The sequence below is a fragment of the Haliotis rufescens genome, unplaced genomic scaffold, assembly GCF_023055435.1.
Source record: "Haliotis rufescens isolate VD_foot unplaced genomic scaffold, xgHalRufe1.0.p SCAF_8, whole genome shotgun sequence".
Classification (NCBI taxonomy): Eukaryota; Metazoa; Mollusca; class Gastropoda; order Lepetellida; family Haliotidae; genus Haliotis; species Haliotis rufescens.
The window spans coordinates 38023441-38047608 of NW_025964372.1; the positions used below are offsets into that span (position 1 = coordinate 38023441).

General features: G+C 42.5%; 1 protein-coding gene across 2 annotated transcripts; it reads right to left on the bottom strand.

Annotated features, from left to right (window-relative positions):
* Window positions 1-246: 246 nt before the first annotated feature.
* LOC124138376 (caffeoyl-CoA O-methyltransferase-like) lies at window positions 247-11704 on the bottom strand. Of its 2 annotated transcripts, none has more exons than XM_046504984.2 (6): window positions 11596-11704; window positions 6100-6419; window positions 2504-2713; window positions 1790-1890; window positions 1187-1330; window positions 247-459 (listed from the first exon to the last, which is right to left on the bottom strand). In XM_046504984.2, exons 1-6 carry the CDS (start codon window positions 11631-11633, stop codon window positions 397-399), a joined length of 876 nt encoding a protein of 291 aa, XP_046360940.1. In that variant the 5' UTR covers window positions 11634-11704; the 3' UTR covers window positions 247-396. The 2 variants fall into 2 exon arrangements, with proteins under 2 accessions (XP_046360940.1, XP_046360941.1); XM_046504985.2 differs by lacking the exon at window positions 11596-11704 and adding an exon at window positions 8787-9105.
* Window positions 11705-24168: the final 12464 nt, after the last annotated feature.

The window sequence follows — 24168 nt, forward strand, 5'->3', positions numbered from 1 at the left end:
AATCGAGTCTTGACCAGACAATCCAGTGATTAATAACATGAGCATCGATCCAAGCAATTGGGATCGATGTCATTCATCAACGAAGTCAGCGATCCTGACCTCCCAAAATCCCTCACCCCCACTGTTATTCAAGGTGTTTGGGATTTTGTATTGAGACCAGGTATATGTTTCAGCTACAGCGGCAAAACAAGATAGTTCTTTCATTAAGACTATGATCCATATTCACAAAAAAACATTACAACATAATTTTATTGGCAGAATATTTATTTTAATTTTCCAACAATATGAAACGTAATATTATTTCCAACAATATGAAGCATAATATTATTTCCAACAATATGAAGCATAATAATAAGTGCTGATCTTTGTTCCCTTATTGGGAAACAGCGTCGTCTTCTAGACCAGGGTCTCCTCGGTCCGGCGGATCAGCAGCACGCCGTCACGGATGGGCACCAGGATCTGCAAATGATGACGTATCAGTTACGTTATGGGGAAAGTGTACATCTGGACAACGTCAATGGTAAAACAGCATGAACACTACTCTTGAAAGTGAAAGCAGTGCATTATAGCTATCGTAATGACAAGTTATATATGTTTGTTGTTTAACGCCGCAATCCGCTTACACCTACAGACTGTAGACTACAACCCTGGGTAGTCCTGGGTAGTCCAGGCCAGGCTATGTCCTCAATACTCTGAGCTTGACGAAGAACCGAATAATTAGTTTTGTTTGTTAGTTCTTCGTTCAACGCACTCAGCAATATCCCAGCTATAATGACGGCGGTCTGTAAATAATCGAATAATAATTTGAGATACAAAGACATGCATGGTGACATGAATCAAGCAAGTCAGCGAGTCTGACCACCTGATCCCCTTAGTCACCTCTTATGACAAGCATAGTCGCCTGTTACGGCAGGCATGGGTTGCTGAAGACCTATTTTACCCTGGATCTTCACGGGTCTAATGCCATGAGAGAACAACGTTACTTACGCATGTTCTTCGGATTCCGTCCGCATGTTTGCGTTACTGACCTCAGACTGAATTGATTGGGGTGCCTCTCGTTGGAAATATGCACTCACCATCCTGATCTGAGGTATGTTCATTGGGGTAGCTCTTAGTACAAACAAGTGTCTTCTCTTCCGAACTGGGGTATGTACATTAGGATGGTGCTTATTTAGCATGTACCTACCCTCCTAACCCTCGGATCCTTTTCAACTTGTCTGTTCAGGGCGTCGGTTGGGCTACTTTCAGTCAAATAGGAACTCCCTCCGCGAAAAGCGTTGTCAAAAGCGACCGTGCCATTTGCAGCCAGTAAACCTTGATCCATTATAACCTTGGCAAAACAATAAATTATTAATATACTGATGGTAATTATTTACAATCTTGATTGCAGTGACGTAATCAAACAATAGATTACGTCATATGTTGCCATGATAGTTCGGTCGGGAAAATAATAGCGAGTGAATGACTTTGGTTTTACGCCGCTTTAGCAATATTCCAGCAATATCACGGCGGGGGACACCAGAAATGGGGCGTGAAAATAATAACCTCAGGTATTCAATGTTTTAATATAGGATGATATGAGCATGTTTGACACTTGACACTATTAACACATTATGTATATCCAATGATGCAGTATCTTTTTATTTAAAAATATGAATATGTATACTCTCCTTCTGCAGAATATGTTGTGAGTACGTTTCATCATATGATTTCAGTTAAAACCATTATTGAAATTTTGTCGTATTTTTAGCGATGACAAGCGTCATTCAACGTCACAAGGGAGACTCACGTTGTAGTAGTCAACGTACGAATCTTTGTCTGCGTCCACGAAGATGAAATCAAACTTTTGTCCCTCATCAGCCAGACTCAGCATTGTGTTCTTGGCATGACCTGCAACAGTAGCAACATCATCCTCAACATCATCCTGAACACTGCACATCGACGGTAACGGCGCATCCATTTGATTTCTGTGTGTTTGAGTGTGTTGGGTGTGGTGATTGATTGGGTGGGTGCGTTGGGTGAAATTTTTTTTTGTTCCCTCCTGTATCCAACAAACTATTTTCCATCAAGCTATTCATTTTCACTAATAATACATTTATATCACATTACCAACAAACTATTCACTTGGGGTATAATGCTGAACAAAATAAAGATTCAATTTGAATACCCCCCCCACACACACACACACACACACACACACACACACACACACACACACACACACACACACACACACACACACACACACACACACACACACACACACACACACACTCACACACACTCTCACACACACACACACACACACACACACACACACAGAGATTAGGTAACGTCAGAAATAAAACGTCCATTCGTTTGAAATACAAGAAAGTATTTTCGGTAAGCTAAACTTCAATGTAAATTTGGCACGTAGGATGTTTAAAATCGGCAGAAATCACAGACTAGCTATAAACACCACCAACTCCTCGATCTGATCCCGCGGAGATTGATACAAACAAACCAATTCTGATGTCTATCTTCGTCCCATGAGGAGATTCGTCGAACTTCTTGCGGTTGATCTCCTCCAGGTACTGCTCTGTGTCGCACGTGATCACCACGCCCTCGGGTGGAATAGCTTCCGCCATTGCCAGGGCGCTGTACCCGGTAAACATGCCAACATCAAGGATGCGCTTAGCCTGTTGCATGCTGACCAGGAACTTGAGGAATTCGCCTAGGATGAGGAAAATTGTGGATGAGTGAAATGAATTGTTCAATTTTCGAATGTGTAAAGATAAGAGTGAGTGAGTGAGTGAGTGAGTTGGGTTTAACGGGTTATAACAGTATTCCAGTTATATCACGGCATGTCAGTTTAATGTGGGAGGAAAGCCCGAAGTGATCCAGGTCTCAGGCGTTTACCAATTCGGTGAAACCCACGAGCACGGGTATGGTGCTGACATTCGAACCCACAATCATAGGTTTCTGGCGTGCCCAAGGGACGCAACTCTGCACAGCGAATCGCGGTGCCTTAGACGACTGGATAAAGATAAGAAAACATATGACGTGGAAAGATTGGCACCATCGATTTCGTTTGGTATGAAGGAATATAATAGTGTGGCAGATACATACTATTGTATTATGTAGTTATGTAAATATTAGTTTTAAGTCATTTGAGCGTTGCGTTGATATTTGTATATTATTAATGACTATTGATTTAAGAAATGCAGGTATATTATTTCCGATTTTAATTAATGAATGTATTTTTTTTCTATCAACAGGTTTGGTCAATTTGATACAGACTATAATTATAAGACAAGGTAGACACAATTTTATGGAAAACAACTTCTTTAATACTATGAAAAGCGACGATTCCGTATCGATCCTTATACCGTTGTTAAGCAAACTGCCTATCAAACAGTATAATTATAAGGACACATAAGGTTTCAGAGTTTCAGAGTCTATTATTAGCTCTATAGTTAGTTTCATTCTGATATAATTAAGGGTAGACAGGTAGGGCTACAACATTATTACTTGGCCTGATTTAATCAACACCGATTGAATCATTTAAACTCTTGCCCTCTTTCTTAATTCAAATCTGCACTTCACATTCACCCTTTGCACCATCAGGATTGTAATACCATGAAGTCATTACCAGATGCAACTACCTCACAGGTTAGTTTAATCCTTTACATTGGTTCATAAGTGTGTACACTTTATATGTTATATTTGTATTTTGTGGGTATAATTAAAACCAGTAAATTCAACCTTAATAATGGTAAATCTAACCCAAAATAATATTTTAGTCTGGTTTTAGTGCATTTCGGAGTATAGAATTAATATAAAAAACAATCAAATAACTCATATAATTCATTCAGGTATTTAAATTTTCCCTACGAGTGAATTGTTGCATGTTTGAGTGTTTGATTGCCTGATTTCATATATGAGAGGAAGAATAGTGTATATGTGAATGTAAGTACGAATGTGATTTCAGCCTAAGTTGTTTTGATGTGTTCTATGCGTTTGTAATTGTAGCGGCCATAAAATTTCCGAGCCCCATGATGGGATTTGAACCACGGACCTTCTGATCCGAAGTCGGACGCTTTGTCCACATGACCAAAGAGGTTAAACCCGTCAGCAAGCTGACAAGGTATGGATGTCATCTGTGGGATGACTCCACGCCCTGCTACATACTCCATCGTCAACGGAAGGCACGTCCCGGGCCGCATAGTAGGGTACTGAGGCTTATTTTGCTCAAATTTAATATGAACGTGCTCAGTCCCACGTTGGGCGCCAATGTAGCGGCCATGAAATTTCCGAATCTCGTGATGGGATCCGAACCACGGATCTTCTGATCCGAGGTCCGAAGCCTTGTCCACATGACCAAAGAGGTTAACCCCGTCAGCAGGCTGACAAGGTAAGGGTGTCATCTGTGGGATGACTCCACGCCCTGCTACATACTCCATCGTCAACGGAAGGCACGTCCAGGGCCGCATAGTAGGGTACTGAGGCTTAATTTGCTCAAATTTAATATGAACGTGCTCAGTCCCACGTTGAGCGCCAATGTAGCGGCAAGGGAAATTTCCGAATCTTGTGATGGGATTCGAACCACGGATCTTCTGATCCGAGGTCCGAAGCCTTGTCCACATGACCAAAGAGGTTAACCCCGTCAGCAGGCTGACAAGGTAAGGGTGTCATCTGTGGGATGACTCCACGCCCTGCTACATAATGATAATAAATAAGTTGATTTGTAGTTACTGTATAATTAATGTAAACAATGTTAACACAGATTTTAGGTACGCTTGATATCTGGCTTGGCAAAGCTTAGTGAACGTCGTGTGCACCCTAGTGCCATACACCTGGTAGGAACAATGTTATTTTGCATTCTCGTTTATGTTTATGCGATACTGAGTACTGTATCACATCTATTCCATTTGACATGCGTATTGCATTAAGACGGCTGTGTCATATATATTTAATTTGAAGATATGAGTTAATCAAGGGGTTATCTCCCCTTGTTGTATTGTCATAATCTGTCATTCATGTTTCACTTAATTTGTGTAATAGACTGTTTTTAAACCTCAAGCATATTGTATGACGCTGTATTTATTGAATGATATGTTGTTTCAGGGTGTGTTAATTGACAAAGGAATAAAACGTTCTCATCCGTAACCAGTGTCTTGGACCTTTGATTTTGCCTCCACACTAAAATCGGTTACAATATTATAAGTATGGGCCTAAACTGTCTTTGCTTCTACACATGATCATCTTCCCGAGACAACGAGTCCAGTAGTCTATATTAAAGCCTAGTTTCCGTCTTGCCATTTCGAGCCTACCTTCATGGCTCAGTCGTAGCCCAATACCATGTAGAAGACGATGTGTGTCCCTTGTGATGAAAACGGATGGGTGTTCTTATCGCTTATCGCTTATCGATATTGATATAGTTCTTGTCGCTTATCGCTTCTCAAGGATAGTAGGCGACAAGGTCGAGCATAGATAACGAAAAGATTCAAACTTTTATCCATGATAGACAAACAGATGACAGATTATTGCCGCATTTCAATTTTATAGCAATAAAGGCGGACAGACTACACGGTATCACTTCACGCGGAAGCTTCAACAGGGGTCGTCTCAAAATAGGGTTGCATTTATTAGCACACATTTGACAGGCGATTGCTGTGGCTAGGGCAACGATCACATTTTCGGAACCCGGGAAATGATATTGTTAAACGTTCTGATTTGACTATCCATACGTGCAATAGTCCTCTATGTTTAAGAGTAGGCTTGAAAAAGCAAGGTGGAACCTAATATTTGATATAGGCTAGTGGACCCATGAAGATCCGGGGTAGAATAGGTCTTCAGCTTCCAATGCTTGCCGTAAAAGGCAATAATGCTTGTCGTAAGAGGCGACTAACGGGATCGGGTGGTCAGACACGCTGACTTGGTTTATGCATGTCATCGTATCCCAATTGCGTGGATTGATGCTGAGTATATCAATCACTGGATTGTCTGGTCCAGACTCGATTATTTACAGACCGCAGTCATTTAGCTGGAATATTACTGAGTGCGGCGTTAAACAATAAACTAAACAACCAACCAACCAACGCTTGCAACTAGTTTTACCTTCCACCTTCCCCGTCATCATCCCTGCTGCCAACCTCTTGCATTGGCCAAGCTTCTCAGGTTCTGCCCAGTCCTTTTGCTCTGTAAACATTCGAATTTCCCGCAACGTATCGCTCTCCAGGGAACAGTGCTTGTCGATGTACAGCTCTCGGCGTTCAGCTATTCCTATTGCCTCCCCGAGCTCCTTTGTGATGTTTTCATCGATATTCTTCTCTTGCGCAAGGTCATGCACTTCGCGCAGCTTCCGGTACACAGGGTTTCTCCTGCTTAAAGGGCCGTACTTCCCATGGGCGGGGAGAGCCTTGTCAGACATCACCAGTCTACACAGAAAACATGTGAAAATACAGTTATGTGGTTTCAAGAATGCTTACTCATATAAGAAAATATTAAATCATATAGTCATATATACATGTAGTCATTGAGTTATGCTCATATGCGGTTGGAAGCAAGTAAGACTTTGGTGATGGATAATTACTTGAGTGAGTGAGTTGGGTTGGGTTTAACGCCGCTTTTAACAGTATTCAAGTTACATCACGGCGTGTCCGCTTGATGTGGGAGAAAAGCCCGAGGTGATGCAGGCCTTAGACGTTTACCATTTTGATGAAACCCACAAGCACGGGTATGGTGCTGACGAAAATTACTTGAAGCCGTCGATATCTGCCACCGTGTCCCGTCGGCGTACGGAATACCATACCACCATAAACATTAGGTAAATAGTTTCTTTATGTTGCAATTAGCAACATTTCAGCTATATAACGGCGGTCTGTAATAAACATGTAATAGAGCGTAAACATGGTTGTAGAAATGAGTGAGTGAGTGAGTATGGTTTTACGCCGCTTTTAGCAATATTCAAGAAATATCACGGCAGGGGACACCAGAAATGGGCTTCACACATTGTACCCATGTCGGGAATAGAACCCGTGTCTTCGGCGTGACGCTCGAAAGCTTTAATCACTAGACTTCCCGACCGCCCCAGTTGTAGAAATGAATGTGAGAGGGACATGCAGTAGGGCGTAAACATAGTTATAGAAGTTATAGAAGTGAGAGCGATAGGTGATAGACCGCAGACAGTGTACAGATCAATGTGCTTGTTTATTTGTTCTTAAACGCCCCACTCAGAAATAGTCAGCTACACGACGACGACGACGACCTTTAAATATTCGAGTCTGGACCAGACAATCCAGTGATCGATATCGCGAGCAATGATCCATGCGGGGTACGATGACACGCAATCAACCAATTCACTGAGCCGGACCACCCGATTCACTGAGCCGGACCACCCGATTCACTGAGCCGGACCACCCGATTCACTGAGCCGGACCACCCGATCCACTGAGTCGCCTTTTACAACGAGCACAGGTTGCTAGGGAGCAATTCTAACCCAGCATCCCCAAGTGGTGTACAGGTAAATAGTGCGAGGGGACTATTAGAGGATGGGTAGGCATGGGTGAGGTGAAATAGGGTTAAACGTGTTCAAGATTATTGAACTTATATAGCGACATGCATGTAAACGTACGTGTGTGTGTGTGTGTGTGAGCATGTGAGGTGAAATGGGGCTTAACGTCGCGTCCAAGATTATTGCACTTATATATAGCGACGTGCAAGCAAGTGTGTGTGTGTGTGTGTGTGTGTGTGTGTGTGACTGCTTGTACTAGTCCGGACTGATGCCGATTTATAGTGCTAGCTCACTGAGATACCATGCCGCAGTTTAACATGAATATCCTACTCAGACACAGTATACTGCCTCCGAGCCGACCAGTCCTTGTTTTAGCCCCTTAATGCCGAGCGCCAGACGGGGTAACAACAAGTACCATCTTTTAACGTCTTTTGGTATGACGCGGCCGGGGATCGAACCCCGGACCTTCCGCTCTCCGGGCGGACGCTCTACCACTAGACGACGGAGGCGGTCGTGTGTGCGTGTGCGTGTGTGTGAGTGTGTGCGAGCGTGTGTGCTGCCACCTAGGTTTAATACCGATTTCATTGTGCCAGCCCACTGAGATAGCATGCAGCACTTTTCACATGGAAATACCGCTTAAACAAATACCGAATCCGAGACGACCAGGCTTTGTCTTGTTCCCTTATGCCGAGCAGGGTAACAACAAGTACCATTGTCTAACGTTAGTATGACGCGGCCGGGGTCGGACCACCGACCTCTCCGACGAGACGCTCTATCACCAAAACCACGGGCGGTCGCACTGACATACATGTAGTGTATATATAAACAACGCAAGAGGGACATAAGCTAGTTCTAAGCCACAGCGTAGAGACAAGCAGTGTGAGGGATGTTTGGATTTCAGTTACGTCCACAAGTGCAGAAACAAATATGCCGGTAACATGTCAGTGACGAGCGGACATATGTGAGAGAGCCGAGATATGGCAGCTTCATCAAATGAAGCCACATCCTTCACGTGCGCAGTGATAGCATGACAATAATTAGTGAGAGTCGTTTTTGTGGCGTCTCACAGTCTATGCTATATAGATCAGATGAAGTGATATACGAGTTTAACCTTGACATCGCCCTACATGCAGTTAATTCGTTCATCTGGAAAGGTCGCGTGACACCAATTTCCAAGTACACACCGTGACAGAACAGGTTTCAGTACACACGCTAAATATTCACGTTGTAACGGGTCATCACTGGAGGTTTAAGTTTTATAATGACCATCGACTAGCCAGAATATACTCACGGTTTGTAAGTCGTAGCGTAACTCCTCCAGAAGATCAACTGTGATCACGTGAGAGTTGATACCAGGTCACATGACCTGTAACGCCCCGGCGGGTTTGTATTGGACAGCAACCGACCTACACTCTCAACAACCCAATAATGTTATCTCGCTATGCGTCTCATCTGCAGCAAACAGGCTCGTACAAGTGTATTTTGATCTGCTCCTTGGTGTGTAAAGTACATCTGACTCCTCGTTATCTGCTGTCTGACAAAGGCCGCCAGACGATGTTCTGTTTGATTTGGGGTTTTTTTTGTCACCGATTCAAGATATAGAGTTTACAGGACGGCAGAAGTGTTGACGTGAGCGAGGTCACAGACGAGTTGGTTGGAATGTGCCAGGTCATCATGACACACGACATCCTCAAATTGCTGATGCATAAATTGATTCATAATATGTGATTCATAAACACTTGATCGGAACCGTACAATGGACTTTTAATAGACATTTTTTGTGGATTTTCAGTATCCATCCCGAGACTGGCTAATACAAGGACCAGTGCCGTGGCCAGCCGGCAATATTCCCCCCCCCCCCCCTTTTTTTTCTAGAATTTTTTTTTGGGGGTGAAACTTAACTTGAATAAGATATGAATAATCTTATTTGTGCCCCACAGGCCAAAAACGTTAACTACGGCCTTGAGGACTGGTCGGCGTGGAGTCAGTGTACTGTGCCTGAGTGGGGTATTCATGTTAAAATGCGGCATGGTATCTCAGTGGGCTAGCATCGGCATCATTTGTTTGTTAAACGCCGCACTCAGCAATATTCCTGCTATATGCCGGCGGCCTGTAAATAATCGAGTCTGGATCAGACAATCCAGTGATTGACATCATGAGCATCGACCCACGTTATTGGGATGCGATGACATGCATCAACCAAGTCAGCGAGCCTGACCACCCGATCCCGTTAGTCGCCTCTTACGACAAGCATAGTCGTCTTTTACGGCAGGCATGGGTTGCTGAAGACGTATTCTACCCTGGAATCTTCACTGGGCCTTCGGCGGGACGAGCGAACGCCTTTACCGCAAGGCTACCCCACCGCCCCCATATATGAATGTGATGCAGACCCACTTCCAAATAGTTTAGATGTCGTCTTATGTTACTTTGCTTATACTTGTTATTTCACAGGTAACCACCATCTTTTCTAATTATTGTTTTACAGAAATAGATTTACTCGCATCTATCATATAAGACCGCAAGATAGACAGAACGCACACATATATGTATCTGATGACATAACTTTCACTAAGACGCTATTGACCCAGCGTTTCAGTCGGAGATATTCTTCTTACCAAGGTCCTTACTAATTATATTAGATTTTCTGAGTCATTTTCAGCCCTTTTCCCGCACATACTTTGAATATTGCAAGGACCCCTTTTCTGCATACTATAACCAAATATCATGATCATTTAAACCGGCTCACTCATGACTGAGTAGAAAGTACATTGCCATCAATGTTTGCTTTCGCGGTGGTGCAGACATTAGTCAGATATTGAACAACATTGAAACACATATTTCAGCACGCGTAACTGGTTATTCAACAGAATATGTATTGCCGCCAGAGCTTGGTACACGATATACTGTAGTACGTTGTGCACCTTGACGACAGGGGTGATTCAGAAAACCTGCAAAACACAGACGTTCCACGTTGGTTGCTACTAAAGCCCATAAGGACCATCTTGGTATTTTGTTTTTTTCACTTTTCAAAGTCGTAATTACGACTTTTTAGAACTCGTAATTACGAGAATAAAGTCGTAATTACGAAACAAAACTCGTAATTACGACTTTTACAATGATAACAAGCGTATAGTCGACGAAGTCATCTATATCCCCCGCCATTTTAACACGTAAAGGTCCCAAACCTGGTAACTGACCCAACATTTCTCTTAGGCCATGTCAAAATAGCTGCAATGGAAATTCTAAAATAAACATTTATAAAACTCCTTAATATCAAATGGCACCAGTTCAATATGTGCTTTATATATAGACATACAATGTTTGAAAAGGAAATATTTAACAGTTTATTTGTTATACACCATAAGTTAACCCACCCTATATTAAAACTTAAATCCAACTTATTGCCATGGAAACGTAAAACATAAAAATCTATAAAACTCCTAAATAGCAAAAGGCACCAGTTCAGTATGTGCCTAGTAGACATGCAAAGTTTTGTAAGAAAGTATTTAATGGTTTTTGAGTTACGCTCCGGAAACGAACAGCACCCTTAGAGAACCTAAGTCCAACTTGTTGCCATGGAAACGTAAAAAAATAAAAATTTATAAAACTCCTAAATAGCAAAAGGCACCAGTTCAGCATGAGTCTGATAGACATGCAAAGTTTCGTAGAGAAATATTTAAAGGTTTCTGAGTTGTGCTCCGGAAACGATTTCGGGACGCACGCACGCACGCACGCACGCACAACGCACACACGCACGCACACACGCACGCACACACGGACGGACGGAACCCATTTCTATATCACCCGCCATCTTCGTTGGAGCGGGGGATAATGAAAAAATCACCATGATATAATGACAAAGCAATAAATAGATTCTTATTATAAATATTTTTTCTCGTAATTACGACTTTTAAAAGAGAAAAAACAAAATACCAATATGGTCCCAATGGGCTTTCGTAGGGTTGCAGCATTGCCGTTCCACAAATACATTTGCAAAGGTGTGTCATCAATAACAATATTCAGCATTACCATATAATATAACAGATGCAACTTTGCACATTTATGCCTATTATGGCAATCAAAGTCATGATTCTACTCACTGCCTAGCAATGTGTTCGTCATCCTGATAATCCAACATGGGGTCTTCTCACTGGTATGTCCCATGTGCTTCTGTCATGTGATCAATACCAGATCGAGGCTCATCCAAATAATTTAACAAAGTAACAAAGGTTCTGAAGGCATCTGGATTTGAGCCAACAAGGACAGGTATACATGCTCATGTAACATAACTTTAGTGCTCAGAGGACCTCGTAGAAGATATAAATTATACAGAACGTGGGACATTCTCTGTGAATGTTATTTGTCCCATGTAAATGATCTTTGAAAAATAACATTTCTGCATTTGGAAACCATGTCGCGAATGTTATATTCAAGTTGTTATGGCCAGATAAGAGCGCACGTAAAATCACCTTAAACAGCATCGAAATGATGAAATATTTGTTTGTTTGTTGTTTAACGCCGCACTCATCAATATTCCTGCTTTTGTGCTCCCACACATGTCTATGTAGTCATTCAGTGATACGGTGCTTGTTGTCTCTCGCTTTGTTTTCTCGTAATTACGACATTATTCTCGTAATTACGTCTTTTATCAAATGTTAAAAATACTTTCATTCACTTGTTCAAGGTTCAAGGACACCTCAGCTGAATTAGCACGTGTAGGGTTTGTATGTGGTTTTGGATTCTCGATTTCGAATCATATGCAGCTTTAGACAATAAATGTTAACAGGCCCTCTTCCCATGGCACATTGTGGCTGTGCTCACCATTTTCGGGGGCACCTGTTGTCATCACTGATTTTCGGTGATCCATTCATGTACTTTGTCTTTTAAGCCCAATGGAATCTTTTTCGGTGGGTAATAATAATGGAGACTTGTTTTCCTCTTTGACGTTTCATATTTAGTACGTGACCGCCTCATCGCGAAAGAACCCCAACTTTGGTCAGTAATTTTAAATAATTTTGTTTTGTTTGTTTCATTGTCTAACGCCGTACTCAGCAATATTCAGCAATATCAGACGGCGGTCTGTAAATAATCGAGTTTGGACCAGACAATCCAGTGATTGACATCATGAGCATCGATCCACGTAAATGGTTGGTTGGTTGTTTAACGCCGTACTCGGCAATATTCCAGCTATATGACGGCGGTCTGTAAATTATCGAGTCTGGACCAGACAATCCAGTGATTGATATCATGAGCATCGATCCACGCAATTGGGATCAATGACATGCTTCAACCTAGTCAGCGAGCCTGACCACCCGATCCCGTTAGTCGCCTCTTACGACAAGCATAGTCGCCTATTGCGGCAAGCATGGTTTGCTGAAGACCTATTCTAACCCGGATCTTCACGGGTCTAGTAATTTGAAATATTTATTCTGCTTGTTAAACTTCGAAAAATATCGCGTTGTAGTTTTTAAATTATTAAAGCCATATAAAGTATGTTTTTTCCAGAAACCCGGGCGACAACGACTTAAACATTGTAACATCGTCATGTATGGTGCCGTCAGGTTGGCTGTAGTGTTTGGAACGAAAGGGCACTTTTATCTTAATAAAACATATAGCTGGGATGAATCGGGTTCTCGAACCGAACATGTTATAAAGGTCTGCTTAATGACAGTAAATGTATCTGCGTTGGTCGATTGTATTCATGTTTTCTCCGCACTTACAAGAACTGTTATTGCTTGACTGATCACAGAACATATTATAATTGTTAGTGTTTTGCATTAACGATCTTTTAATGGACTCGTGGCAAGTTTCTAGCCTCCGTCATTACTGCTTCGTGCTTGATGTTCTTGAATAGACTCATTTCGTCGTTCACGGTAACAAGACAATCCTTCAACCTTGATAATGCTTCTTCTTTATATGACCATTGAGAGAGATAATATTAAGCACATGGATCATCCCTACTGTTCATCAGCCTCTCATCAATGTGTACTGTCTCATTCTCCTACAAAAAAAAAGAAGTATAGATCCTGATTTAAACATGTAATAACTTAATTTAGCCAATTTGCAATATCATTCGGACGAACGCCAGTCTGTATTCAGAGTATATGGTATTCTTTTCTTTTCTTAAACCTAAAGGGGGCACGGGTGGCCCAGTCGTCTAAGGCGCCGCGATTCGCTGTGCAGAGTTGCGTCCCTTGGGCACGCCAGAAACCTATGATTGTGGGTTCGAATCCCGGTTCGCCCCAATTATGTTTCTAGGTTTGTCAGCACCATACCAGTGCTCGTGGTTTTCACCGAAGTGATAAACGTCTGGGACCTGCATCACTTCGGGCTTTCCTCCCACATTAAGCTGACACGCCGCGATATAACTGGAATACTGTTAAAAGCGGCGTTAAACCCAACTCACTCACTCACTCACTCTTAAATCTATATGATTTAACTTCTCAATTGAAAAAAAGATAGGTGTTCTATTGCGGAGGCCTACTTATTAACTATCGTTGTTTCTTTGTTTGTTGTTTAACGCCGCACTATTCAAGCTATATGACAGCGGTCTGTAAATAATCGAGTCTGGACCAGACAATCCAGTGATTGACATGAGCATCGATCCATGCAATTGGTTGGTTGGTTGGTTAACGACGCACTCAGCAATATTCCAGCTATATGACGGCGGTCTGTAAATAATCGAGTCTGGACCAGACAATCCCGTTAGTCGCCTTTTACGACAAGCATAGTCACCTTTTACGGCAAACATGGGTTGCTGAAGACCTATTCTATCCCGGAATCTTCACGGGTCCCACGCAATTGGGATCGTGACGTGCTAGAGGCGACAAACGGGATCAGGTGGTCAGGCTCGCTGACTTGGTTGATGCGTGTCCACGCAATTGGGATCGGTGACATGCATCAACCAAGTCAGCGAGCCTGACCACCCGATCCCGTTAGTCGCCTCTTACGATAAGCATAGTCGCAAGATTACGGCATGCATGGGTTGCTGAAGACCTATTCTATCCCGGATCTTCACGGTTCCCAGGTAAATGGGATACGATGACATGCATCAACCAAATCAGCAAGCCTGACCACCCGATCCCGTTAGTCGCCTCTTACGACAAGCATAGTCGCCTGTTACGACAAGCATGGGTTGCTGAAGACCTATTCTACCCTGGATCTTCATTGGTCTACATCGTATGAACTTTTCTTTCCGTTTAAAGATGTGTGAACTCCAAATATCAGATCAGGTGACTACCCTTTCGGCAAAATCATCAAGATGGAATATTTAAGATGTCAACTTTAAAGTATGATTTGGTTTGGTTCGGTTTGTTTGTTGTTTAACACCGCACTCAGTAAATGAAATCATCATTAAATAACCTTAACTCATGAGCCTTGCATTGCTTGATGGATAGTTTCCACGTCCATTTGCACGACTAAACCTTTGTTAAATCCTGACACGTTGGATATTGCCGGAAAATGCCAGGAGTAAAGATCCGGGGTAGAATAGGTCTTCAGCAACCCATGCTTGCCGTTAAAGGCGACTATGCTTGTCGTAAAAGGCGACTAACGGGATCGGGTGGTCTGGCTCGCTGACTTGGTTGATGCATGTCATCGAACCCAATTGCGTGGATCGATGCTCATGATATCAATCACTGGATTGTCTGGTCCAGACTCGATTATTTACAGACCGCCGTCATATAGCTGGAATATTGCTGAATGCGGCGTTAAACAACAAACCAACCAACAAACAACCAACTGCGTAGATCGATGCTCATGATATTTATCATTGGATTGTCTGGTCCAGACTCGATTATTTACAGACAGTCGTCATATAGCTGGAATAGTGCTGAGTGCGGCGTAAAACAACAAACCAATGAAGGTTGGAAAAGATTACCATTTTGAAGAGGTAGGGTGGTGACAGATCATGAATGCGCCACACTGGAATTCAAATTAGCGACCAGCAGATCCTTACACGACAAAGGGACGCGAACCAACGTGAGGCAATCTTTTAAAGGCCCCGTCGCTTTATAAATTGTGAATTATGCCCAGTGTTAACTTGGTGCCTTGTATCAAAACGTAAAAACTTCCATACTCATGTTTAACTTTCGAGCACATCCAGGTTGATTTAGCACTTGGTTTAGGCTTCTACATTTGGGTTCAGCAATATAAAACCAACATAAGACAATTGTTTACAAGCCCCCATTATCGCGAACACCTGGTTTCATCGATAATATTCGGTGATCCATTCATAAAATGTTGCCTTTTAGGCCCAGTGGAATCTTTTTCGGCGGATAATCGCGACTTGTCATTCTCTGGTGTTGACGTTTTACGTTTAGTTCATGACTGCATCGTGGTGGTGACAAAGAATGGGTTTTTATTAACCCAGTAGAACTACAGAACCGGGCGATCAATAGTTACAGAGTCGAACATAGGAAGACGACGAAGTCACGTTGACACTTGGGCAGCTGAGGGCTTGACTGGCTGGTCAGTGCTCGTCTCTCCTTGTCCCTGGTTTTCCTCTCTGCAACTATGACTGCGCTCCTCCGATGGTTTGCCGGTTCTCCCGTGTTAACACAACCTGCCTGCTTTTAATGGATGGATGGTTTGTTGTTCAACGCCGTACTCAGCAGTATTCCAGCTATATGACGGCGGTCTGTAAATAATCGAGTCTGGACCAGACAATCCAGTGATTGATATCATGAGCATCGATCCACGCAATTGGGATCGATGACCGTGCATAAACCAAATCAGCGAGCCTGACCACCCGATCCCGTTAGTCGCTTTTTACGACAAACATACATGTAGTCGCCTTTTACGGCAAGCATGGGTTGCTGAAGACCTATTCTAACCCGGATCTTCACGGGTCGCCTGCTTTTAAGCATGCTGACCGATCATTATTCTGCTGAGCTTGTCAGTTCTGATTAACTTGACATTCGCTATGTCAGCAATTATGCTGTTTATATAAGTACTTGACATTCGCTATGTCAGCAATTATGCTGTTTATATAAATACGCCAGCTGACCAATTATTATTCTGCTGAGTTGGTCAATTATACAGTGCAGTTGCACGATTATACAGTGCAGTTGTTAGGGCTCACAAATTGCCCATGGCAAATAGTGTTACATATATTTATTTGAAATAATCTTAACGTGGGTCAGTAATTCTGCTTTTAAAACATGGACAAATATCGCGTTGTAGTTTTTACGTTATTCACAGCCATATAAAGATATACTAAAACAGTGTAAAATTTATCATGTACGGTGACATCATCTTGGCTGCAATGTTTAGCATACGAAAGGGCACTTATACCTCAAAAGATATACTTTAAATGAATCGGCTTCCTAAACCGAACGTGTTATATAGGAAGAATAAGGATAGTAAAAGTATTGATGGTGATGCATTGTGTTCATGTGTTCTCTGCACCAACTGCATATACTATTCAAAGTTTGGTAAGGATCGGGTTTTGATGACAAAAAAAAATTATCCTACAAATAACGAGTGAAATATCCCGGTACACAACTATTGGGTAACCCCTACAGGACTTCAGTTTCATTATGAAAGGACAGAGGCATGTAGTCATGGGCACGATGTTTGTGTTCATTAATGTGTGGCATGAGTAATATGATTTCACTCAGACAGGAAGCGACCCGTGAAGATTCCGGGGTAGAATAGGTCATCAGCCACCCATACTTGCCCTAGAGGGCGTCTGTGCTTGTCGTAAAAGGCGACTAACGGGATCGGGTGGTCAGGCTCGCTGACTTGGTTGATACATGTCATCGATCCCAATTGCTTGGACCCGTGAAGACCCGGGGTAGAATAGGTCTTCAGCATCCCATGCTTGCCGTAAAAGGTGACTATGCTTGTCGTAAGAGGCGACTAACGGGATCGGGTGGTCAGGCTCGCTGACTTGGTTGATGCATGACATCGATCCCAATTGCGTGGATCGATGCTCATGATATTAATCACTGTATTGTCTGGTTCAGACTCGATTATGTACAGACAGCCGTCATATAGCTGGAATATTGCTGAGTGTGGCGTTAAACATCAAACAATCAAACAAACAGACACCTTTCTTAGTAACGACAGGCTACCCAGTACAAAATACTTCCTGATAAGTAACGCCTACTAAACTGTTAGTGTCTGAGTGGACAGTAAAATTCACTTCGTCAGTAAACTGTGCAAACTATTTCTATCAGTGTAATCTCACTTGACCTCACAGACTATTGGTCACGTGATGTTTGCTGTGATAGTGTGGCACCTGAGAACGGCTTCACACATTATTGTCTTCGGCTATTTCAACATATGCACACAATTTGACGCATTGCCTTTCAAAGTGGGGATCCTTAGCAAACTTTGAGTAGAAGATGTAGAACTATTATTGTATCGACTAAGCAAAGAACATACTGCACGTGTTAATGTTTTGACTAACGATCTTTTAATGGACTCGTGGCAGGTTGCTGAACCTACTCAGTATTGCTTGATATTACCAACACGCTTTAATTAGGGAAACCCGCTTTTTCGAAAAACGATCACTAGGATAGCTTATCGATACACCCTCAAAATTTAACAAAAACACTTTTTTTTGACAATCTCGTTAACACTGGTGAAAGTCCCATCTTTCTGCAGACACGTATACATTATTGAATGGGCTCATTTTGTCGTGCTCACTAACAAGTTACAACCACATTTTTTTTTTAAATACTCAAGTATTGATTGTCATTTACTCCGCAAAACTGTAATTACCAGTGGACAAAAGAGAATCGATTGACCCAAAGGCACCGATATAACGACAATTGCTAAATGAGGTATCTTGCCATATGATGCGTGGGCAAACCATTGCAAGCATCTTTGTTAATGGTTCTTTACAGTCATATTTATCGTATCACATTTATTCTAGAAATAATGGACGAAAGCATATTTAAGAAGCAAAGATCTTACTTTGATGGTCCCCGTCAGAGGTTTAGAACAAGTGGTGTTTCTTTGTTGCCTTTGTTGACAATCCATAACTAAAGTGCGTTATAAGATGGCACTTGTTGTTACCATGCCTGGCGCTCAACATTAAGGGGGTAAAACAATGGCTGATTGGCCCGGGGGCAGAATACTGTGTCTATGTGGGTTGTTCATGTGAAACGGCGAATAAGTGGGTGATTCATTTTAAACCGCGACGTGTTAGAACAATCTTCAACTTGAAGCAGCAAGAACTGTGAGTGGTTTACTAGCCCATACTTCTGTTTAAGATTTATATTTTGAAACTTCCTGAGAGCCGTTATCCGAATGTAGGAGTGCGCTTTACGGGGCGAACTATGTTCTGATTTCAAAAAGCGTCGCTTGGTGGATCGAACTTGCGTCACCAGCTTGAACCTTAGCTAGAAGTCCAATGAGGAAAGTCTGAAACGAACTTTAAAATAATAATAATAATCATCATCATCATCAGTAGATCCCACCACCCCCGCGCTTCCCTCAATCGCTTAGATTTACTAATCATAATGGGAGGGCGTGGTTTCATTAACGTGGAGACCCTTCATGATAGAATTGTTTTTTGCACACATTCATTTTTCTGATGATTCTCTTGCGAAGCAAGTCAAGACTTACGATGAAAACAAGGCATTCCACAGTTTACTTAAACGAGCCAAGGGTGTGGGACATAATCTCAATATCAGTGTTGATTTTGTAGATGGTTCTGTACTGCTGGGCGGTACAGAAATGAGTGTCAACAAAGCGAAGTGCCATGTCAAATCGGCCCAGACTCAGTTAATCAATGGGAGGCTACTGCATCGAGTTTATGTGCAGTGTGTTGAGAAGTTCAGCAACCCTGAAGAGTCCTTCGCTTGGATGAGGTCGGCTGGCCTGAAAAGCGAAACAGAAGGCTTTCTGGTCGCTGCTCAGGACCACTCACTCCCCACCCGAAACCGTCAATGTGTGATTTTGCATCAAAATGTAAAATATCAAATGTAGATTATGCAATGAATTTGATGAGACTGTCCAACACATTGTCAGCGGATGCCCCACTTTGGCACAAACACAGTATCTTAAGAAACATGATGGAATGGCTCGATCCTTTTATTACCGTCTTCGCAGTGCTTGTGGTTTTGACACAGAGGTCCACCATGGAACGACCCAGAATATGTAGAGGGCGTCACGGAAAAAGATGAATACAAAATTCTTTGGAATAGGCCCGCATACAGCCTCAGACGTATCCAGGCCAACAAACCGGATCATGTCCTCTTTGATAAATCCAATGAAATCTGTTATATCATTGAATTTTCCGTACCTTTTCGCACTAATGTGATTGACAAGATTCAGGTTGGTTGGTTGGTTTGTTGTTTAACGCCGCACTCAGCAATATTCCAGCTATATGACTGTGGTATGTAAATAATCGAGTCGTTTAACCAGACAATCTAAGGATGGACATCATGGGCATCGATCACCCGATCCCGTTAGTCACCTCTTACGCCAAGCATAGTCGCCTTTTACGGCTAGCATGGGTTGCTGAAGACCTATTCTAACCCGGACTTTCACGGGTCCTTCGTGAAGTAATCATCGCGAATGTCGTGACACGTAGGTTAATATCCGAGATGTTATAGAATTGTAATGTGAAAATGCAGGTCCATATAAGCATACATAATATAATAAAAGCATCTGACTGAATTGAGAATGGTAGAAGAGTTCCGTCGATTCTCTCTGTCGGTTGAAGCACATACTATTCGGTGGTAGGGTAGCCCAGTGCTTCGTGTGTTGTCTTGTCACGCCATAGATCCGCGTTCAATATCAAACATTGGTACATCGTGTGAAGCGACCCGTGAAGATCCGGGGTAGAATAGGTCTTCAGCAACCCATGCTTGCTGTAAAAGGCGACTATTCTTGTCGTTAGAGGCGACTAACGGGATCGGGTGGTCAGGCTTGCTGATTTGGTTGATTCATGTCATCGTATCCCAATTGCGTAGATCGATGCTCATGATGTCAATCACTAGATTGTCTGATCCAGACTCGACTATGTACAGACCGCCGTCATACAGCTGGAATATTGCTGAGCCCGGCGTTAAACAACAAACAAACAACCATCGTGTGAGGCCCACGGGTGGTATTCTCGGTTAGGACAGGGGTGGCATATTGCAAAAGCAGCGTTTAGTGTTCAGAATATCCTAATACTCTCAGCAGACAAACATACAGTGTTTTCTATGTTGTCTAAGTTACCCGTAGATTGATCCTATCCAAATAGCATTTGGCCATAGACATGCAATTAGTTGTAATTGTTGACATCATATTGTTGCGGGACGTTTCACCATGCATAAAGTTTGAAGTCGAAATTATATACGGTGAGCTTGACACCAAAAGCAACTTGTGATAAAGTTTGAACGTGAACGTGACAGCACGAAAACTGTTGAGGTGTGTTAATCAATGAACTCGTCCTAATGTCATTGGAAGTTTTCAACAACCTGAAGACATTCGTGTTGATAGTCACAGATTTACAAAGCCTCAAACTGCAGTTAGCGTCCTAATTAATGTACTGCGTTTGTTATTTTTCATGTTGTTCAAAGCTTTTAAGCAAAGACCGATATTGTTTACCAAATCAATATCTTAGTAACGTTTTACGTAGTTATTCGTATGTTGTTATACAAAATGCAGTGTCGGATACCTTGCGCAGTGCAAATAATGTTCATCCGTTATAGAAATAAAGAATAATACACAGGGTTGTGCAGGTACACGATACGCTGTACGGCCTTGAGAAGCCAGATAGTTGGCAAGACTTTCTCTTAAAGCAACAGGACCCGTGAAGATTCCGGGGTAGGATAGGTCTTCAGCAACTCATGCTTGCCGTAAAGGTGACTATGCTTGTCGGCGACTAACGGGATCGGGTGGTCAGGCTCGCTGACTTGGTTGATGCATGACATCGATCCCAATTGCGTGGATCGATGCTCATGATATCAATCACTGGATTGTCTGGTCCAGACTCGATTATTTACAGACCGCCGTCATATAGCTGGAATATTGCTGAGTTCTGCGGTAAACAACCAACCAACCAACCAACTTAAAGCAACAGAATCTTGTGTATCATCGTAAAGTGTGCAGCACAACCGCTCTTCTATTTCCACATATAAGATAGCTACGCTATAAATCGTAAAGAACAGTGAAGAACTAAGGGTGGTTTATTTCACGATAAAACATGTTCTATCATGACATCATTTCTGGAGATTCGAGATTCCAACATGCTCTTGCAACTTGATGACGTCACATATTGGACGACGTTATTTTTGGTGTGTTGTTGTTGGTTTTGTTGTTTTACGCTGCACTCAGCAATATTCCAGCTGTATGACTGCGGGCTGTAAATAATCGAGTCTAGACCAGACAATCCAGTGATTGACATCATGAGCATCGATCCACACAATTGGGATCGATGACATGTGAAGATTCGGGGTAGAATAGATCTTCAGCAACCCATGCTTGCCGTAAAAGGCGACTATGCTTGTCGTAAAAGGCGATTAACGGGATCGGGTGGTCAGGCTCGCTGACTTGGTTGATGCAGGTCATTGATCCCAAGTGCGTTGATTGATGCTCATGATATTAATCACTGGATTGTCTGGTCCATAAGTATAAGACAATCGGTATAAAGATAAAAGGTACAGATAATCGACGTGCTTGTGAGAATTAGCACCAACTACCAAACTAAACCTCCCTTTTCGTAAAATCAACTTGTCCGACATTTCCGAGGTCGGATTCTATTCAGGGAGTCATCATTATTAAAGTTTGGGTAAATAGTTTTAAACTTGCACAGCTTATGAACATCCTTAAACAGGCTGTACATAATGTTGATATCTCATATAAGAAATAAATGATGAGTGGGAGTTGTTTATCGTACAATAAAACACTGCAGGAAAAAAAAACATGTACGATAAACAACTCCCACCCATCGTTTATTTCTTAAATATCCCATACTTCCTCGAATATGTTGAAAATATGATGACAATATTTCATGTCGATGAATATATACGATACCATCGAAAAAGACTGCTGAAAAAGTTCAACGACACTGTATGTTTCTCCAGATGGTCGCACGAATGTCAGTCAAAGAATCATGGGAATCAGTTGAAAGTGCGTGCGTGCGTGCGTGCGTGCGTGCGTGCGTGCGTGAGTGAGGGTTTACGCCGCATTTAGCTATATTCCAGCCATATCATGGCTGAGGACACCAAAAATGTACCCTTGTCGGGAATCGAACACCGGTCTTCGGCGTGACGAGCGAACGCTTAAACCACGAGGCTACCTAACCGCCCCTTGAAAGTGCAGTGAAATAAAAAACGTCAACGCCAGATAATATTCAGCCTCGATCATGTGCCGGAACAGATTCCATTTGGCGTAAGAGATTGTTGGTTGGTTTGTTGTATAACGCCGCACTCAGCAATATTCCAGCTATATGACGGCGGTCTGTAAATAATCGAGTCTAAACCAGACAATCCAGTGATTAATATCATGAGCATCGATCCACGCAATTGGGATCGATGACATGCATCAACCAAGTAAGCGTGCCTGACCACCCGATCCCGTTAGTCGCCTTTTACGACAAGCATAGTCACCTTTTACGGCAAGCATGGGTTGCTGAAGACCTGTTCTAGCCCGGATCTTCACGGGCGTAGGAGGGAAATAGTGATGAGATTTATGTGAATGGAGCGATGAATATTAATGATGACACCAGGTGTTCTCGAAAAGGGAAAGCATGTTCTTCCCTACCGGAAGCAGTCGCTGCCCACACAACGTTCATAAAAAGGGAAATGTTTCTTAGTTGCCGAACGTCGCACTCTGCCATGCCCCGGTTGAAATCCAAATAGGCGATAACCATGGAGCAAGTACATAAATGTAATAAAATAATTGATAAAGGTTTCTCAGTTTCAATATTAGCATTTTGTATTTTTCATCCAATAAATTCCAAATGTTTAATAACAGAAAATTATGTACATAAGAAAAAAAAGCATTCTTACCTCCTGTTCATAACAACATTATTGATCTTACAAGTGTTTCTCGGTGCGAGCGTGTGATCCGACAGTACTGCTTCAAATATGGATTTTGCAAACAGTAATGGACTTTGAACATATTTTGTGGTTTCTGTTTTTCTTGCAGGTGATGTTAACAGTATTGTTGTAACTTATTTGCTTAAAGTATAGCACTCACGGGAGAGGTGATTCCAACAACTGTGCCCTGAAGAGGTGAGGTTAGATTGTGTTTAACGTTGCGTCCAAGATTATTGCACTTATTATTGTGTGTGGGTGGCTGTTTGTACTAGTCCGGACTAGCTCACTGAGATACTATGCCGCAGTCTCCGGGCGGACGCTCTACTACTAGACCACGGAGGCGGTCTGTGCCCTGAAGAAAAGTATGCATGATTCAGTAATGAATACAATCATTTTCTTTGTTTATATTAAAAGTAAATCACTTGTCATGTCATTACATTATATTTGGCCCGTTAAGATCAGGGTTAGAATAGGTCTTCAGGAACCCATGCTTGCCGTAAAAGGCGTCTATGCTTGTCGCAAGAGGCGACTAACCGGATCGGGTGGTCAGGCTCGCTGACTTGGTTGATGCATGTCATCGATCCTAATTGCGTTGATCGATGTTCTTGATATCAATCGCTGGATTGTCTGGTCCAGACTCGATTATTGACAGACCGCCGTCATATAGCTGGAATATTGCTGAGTGCG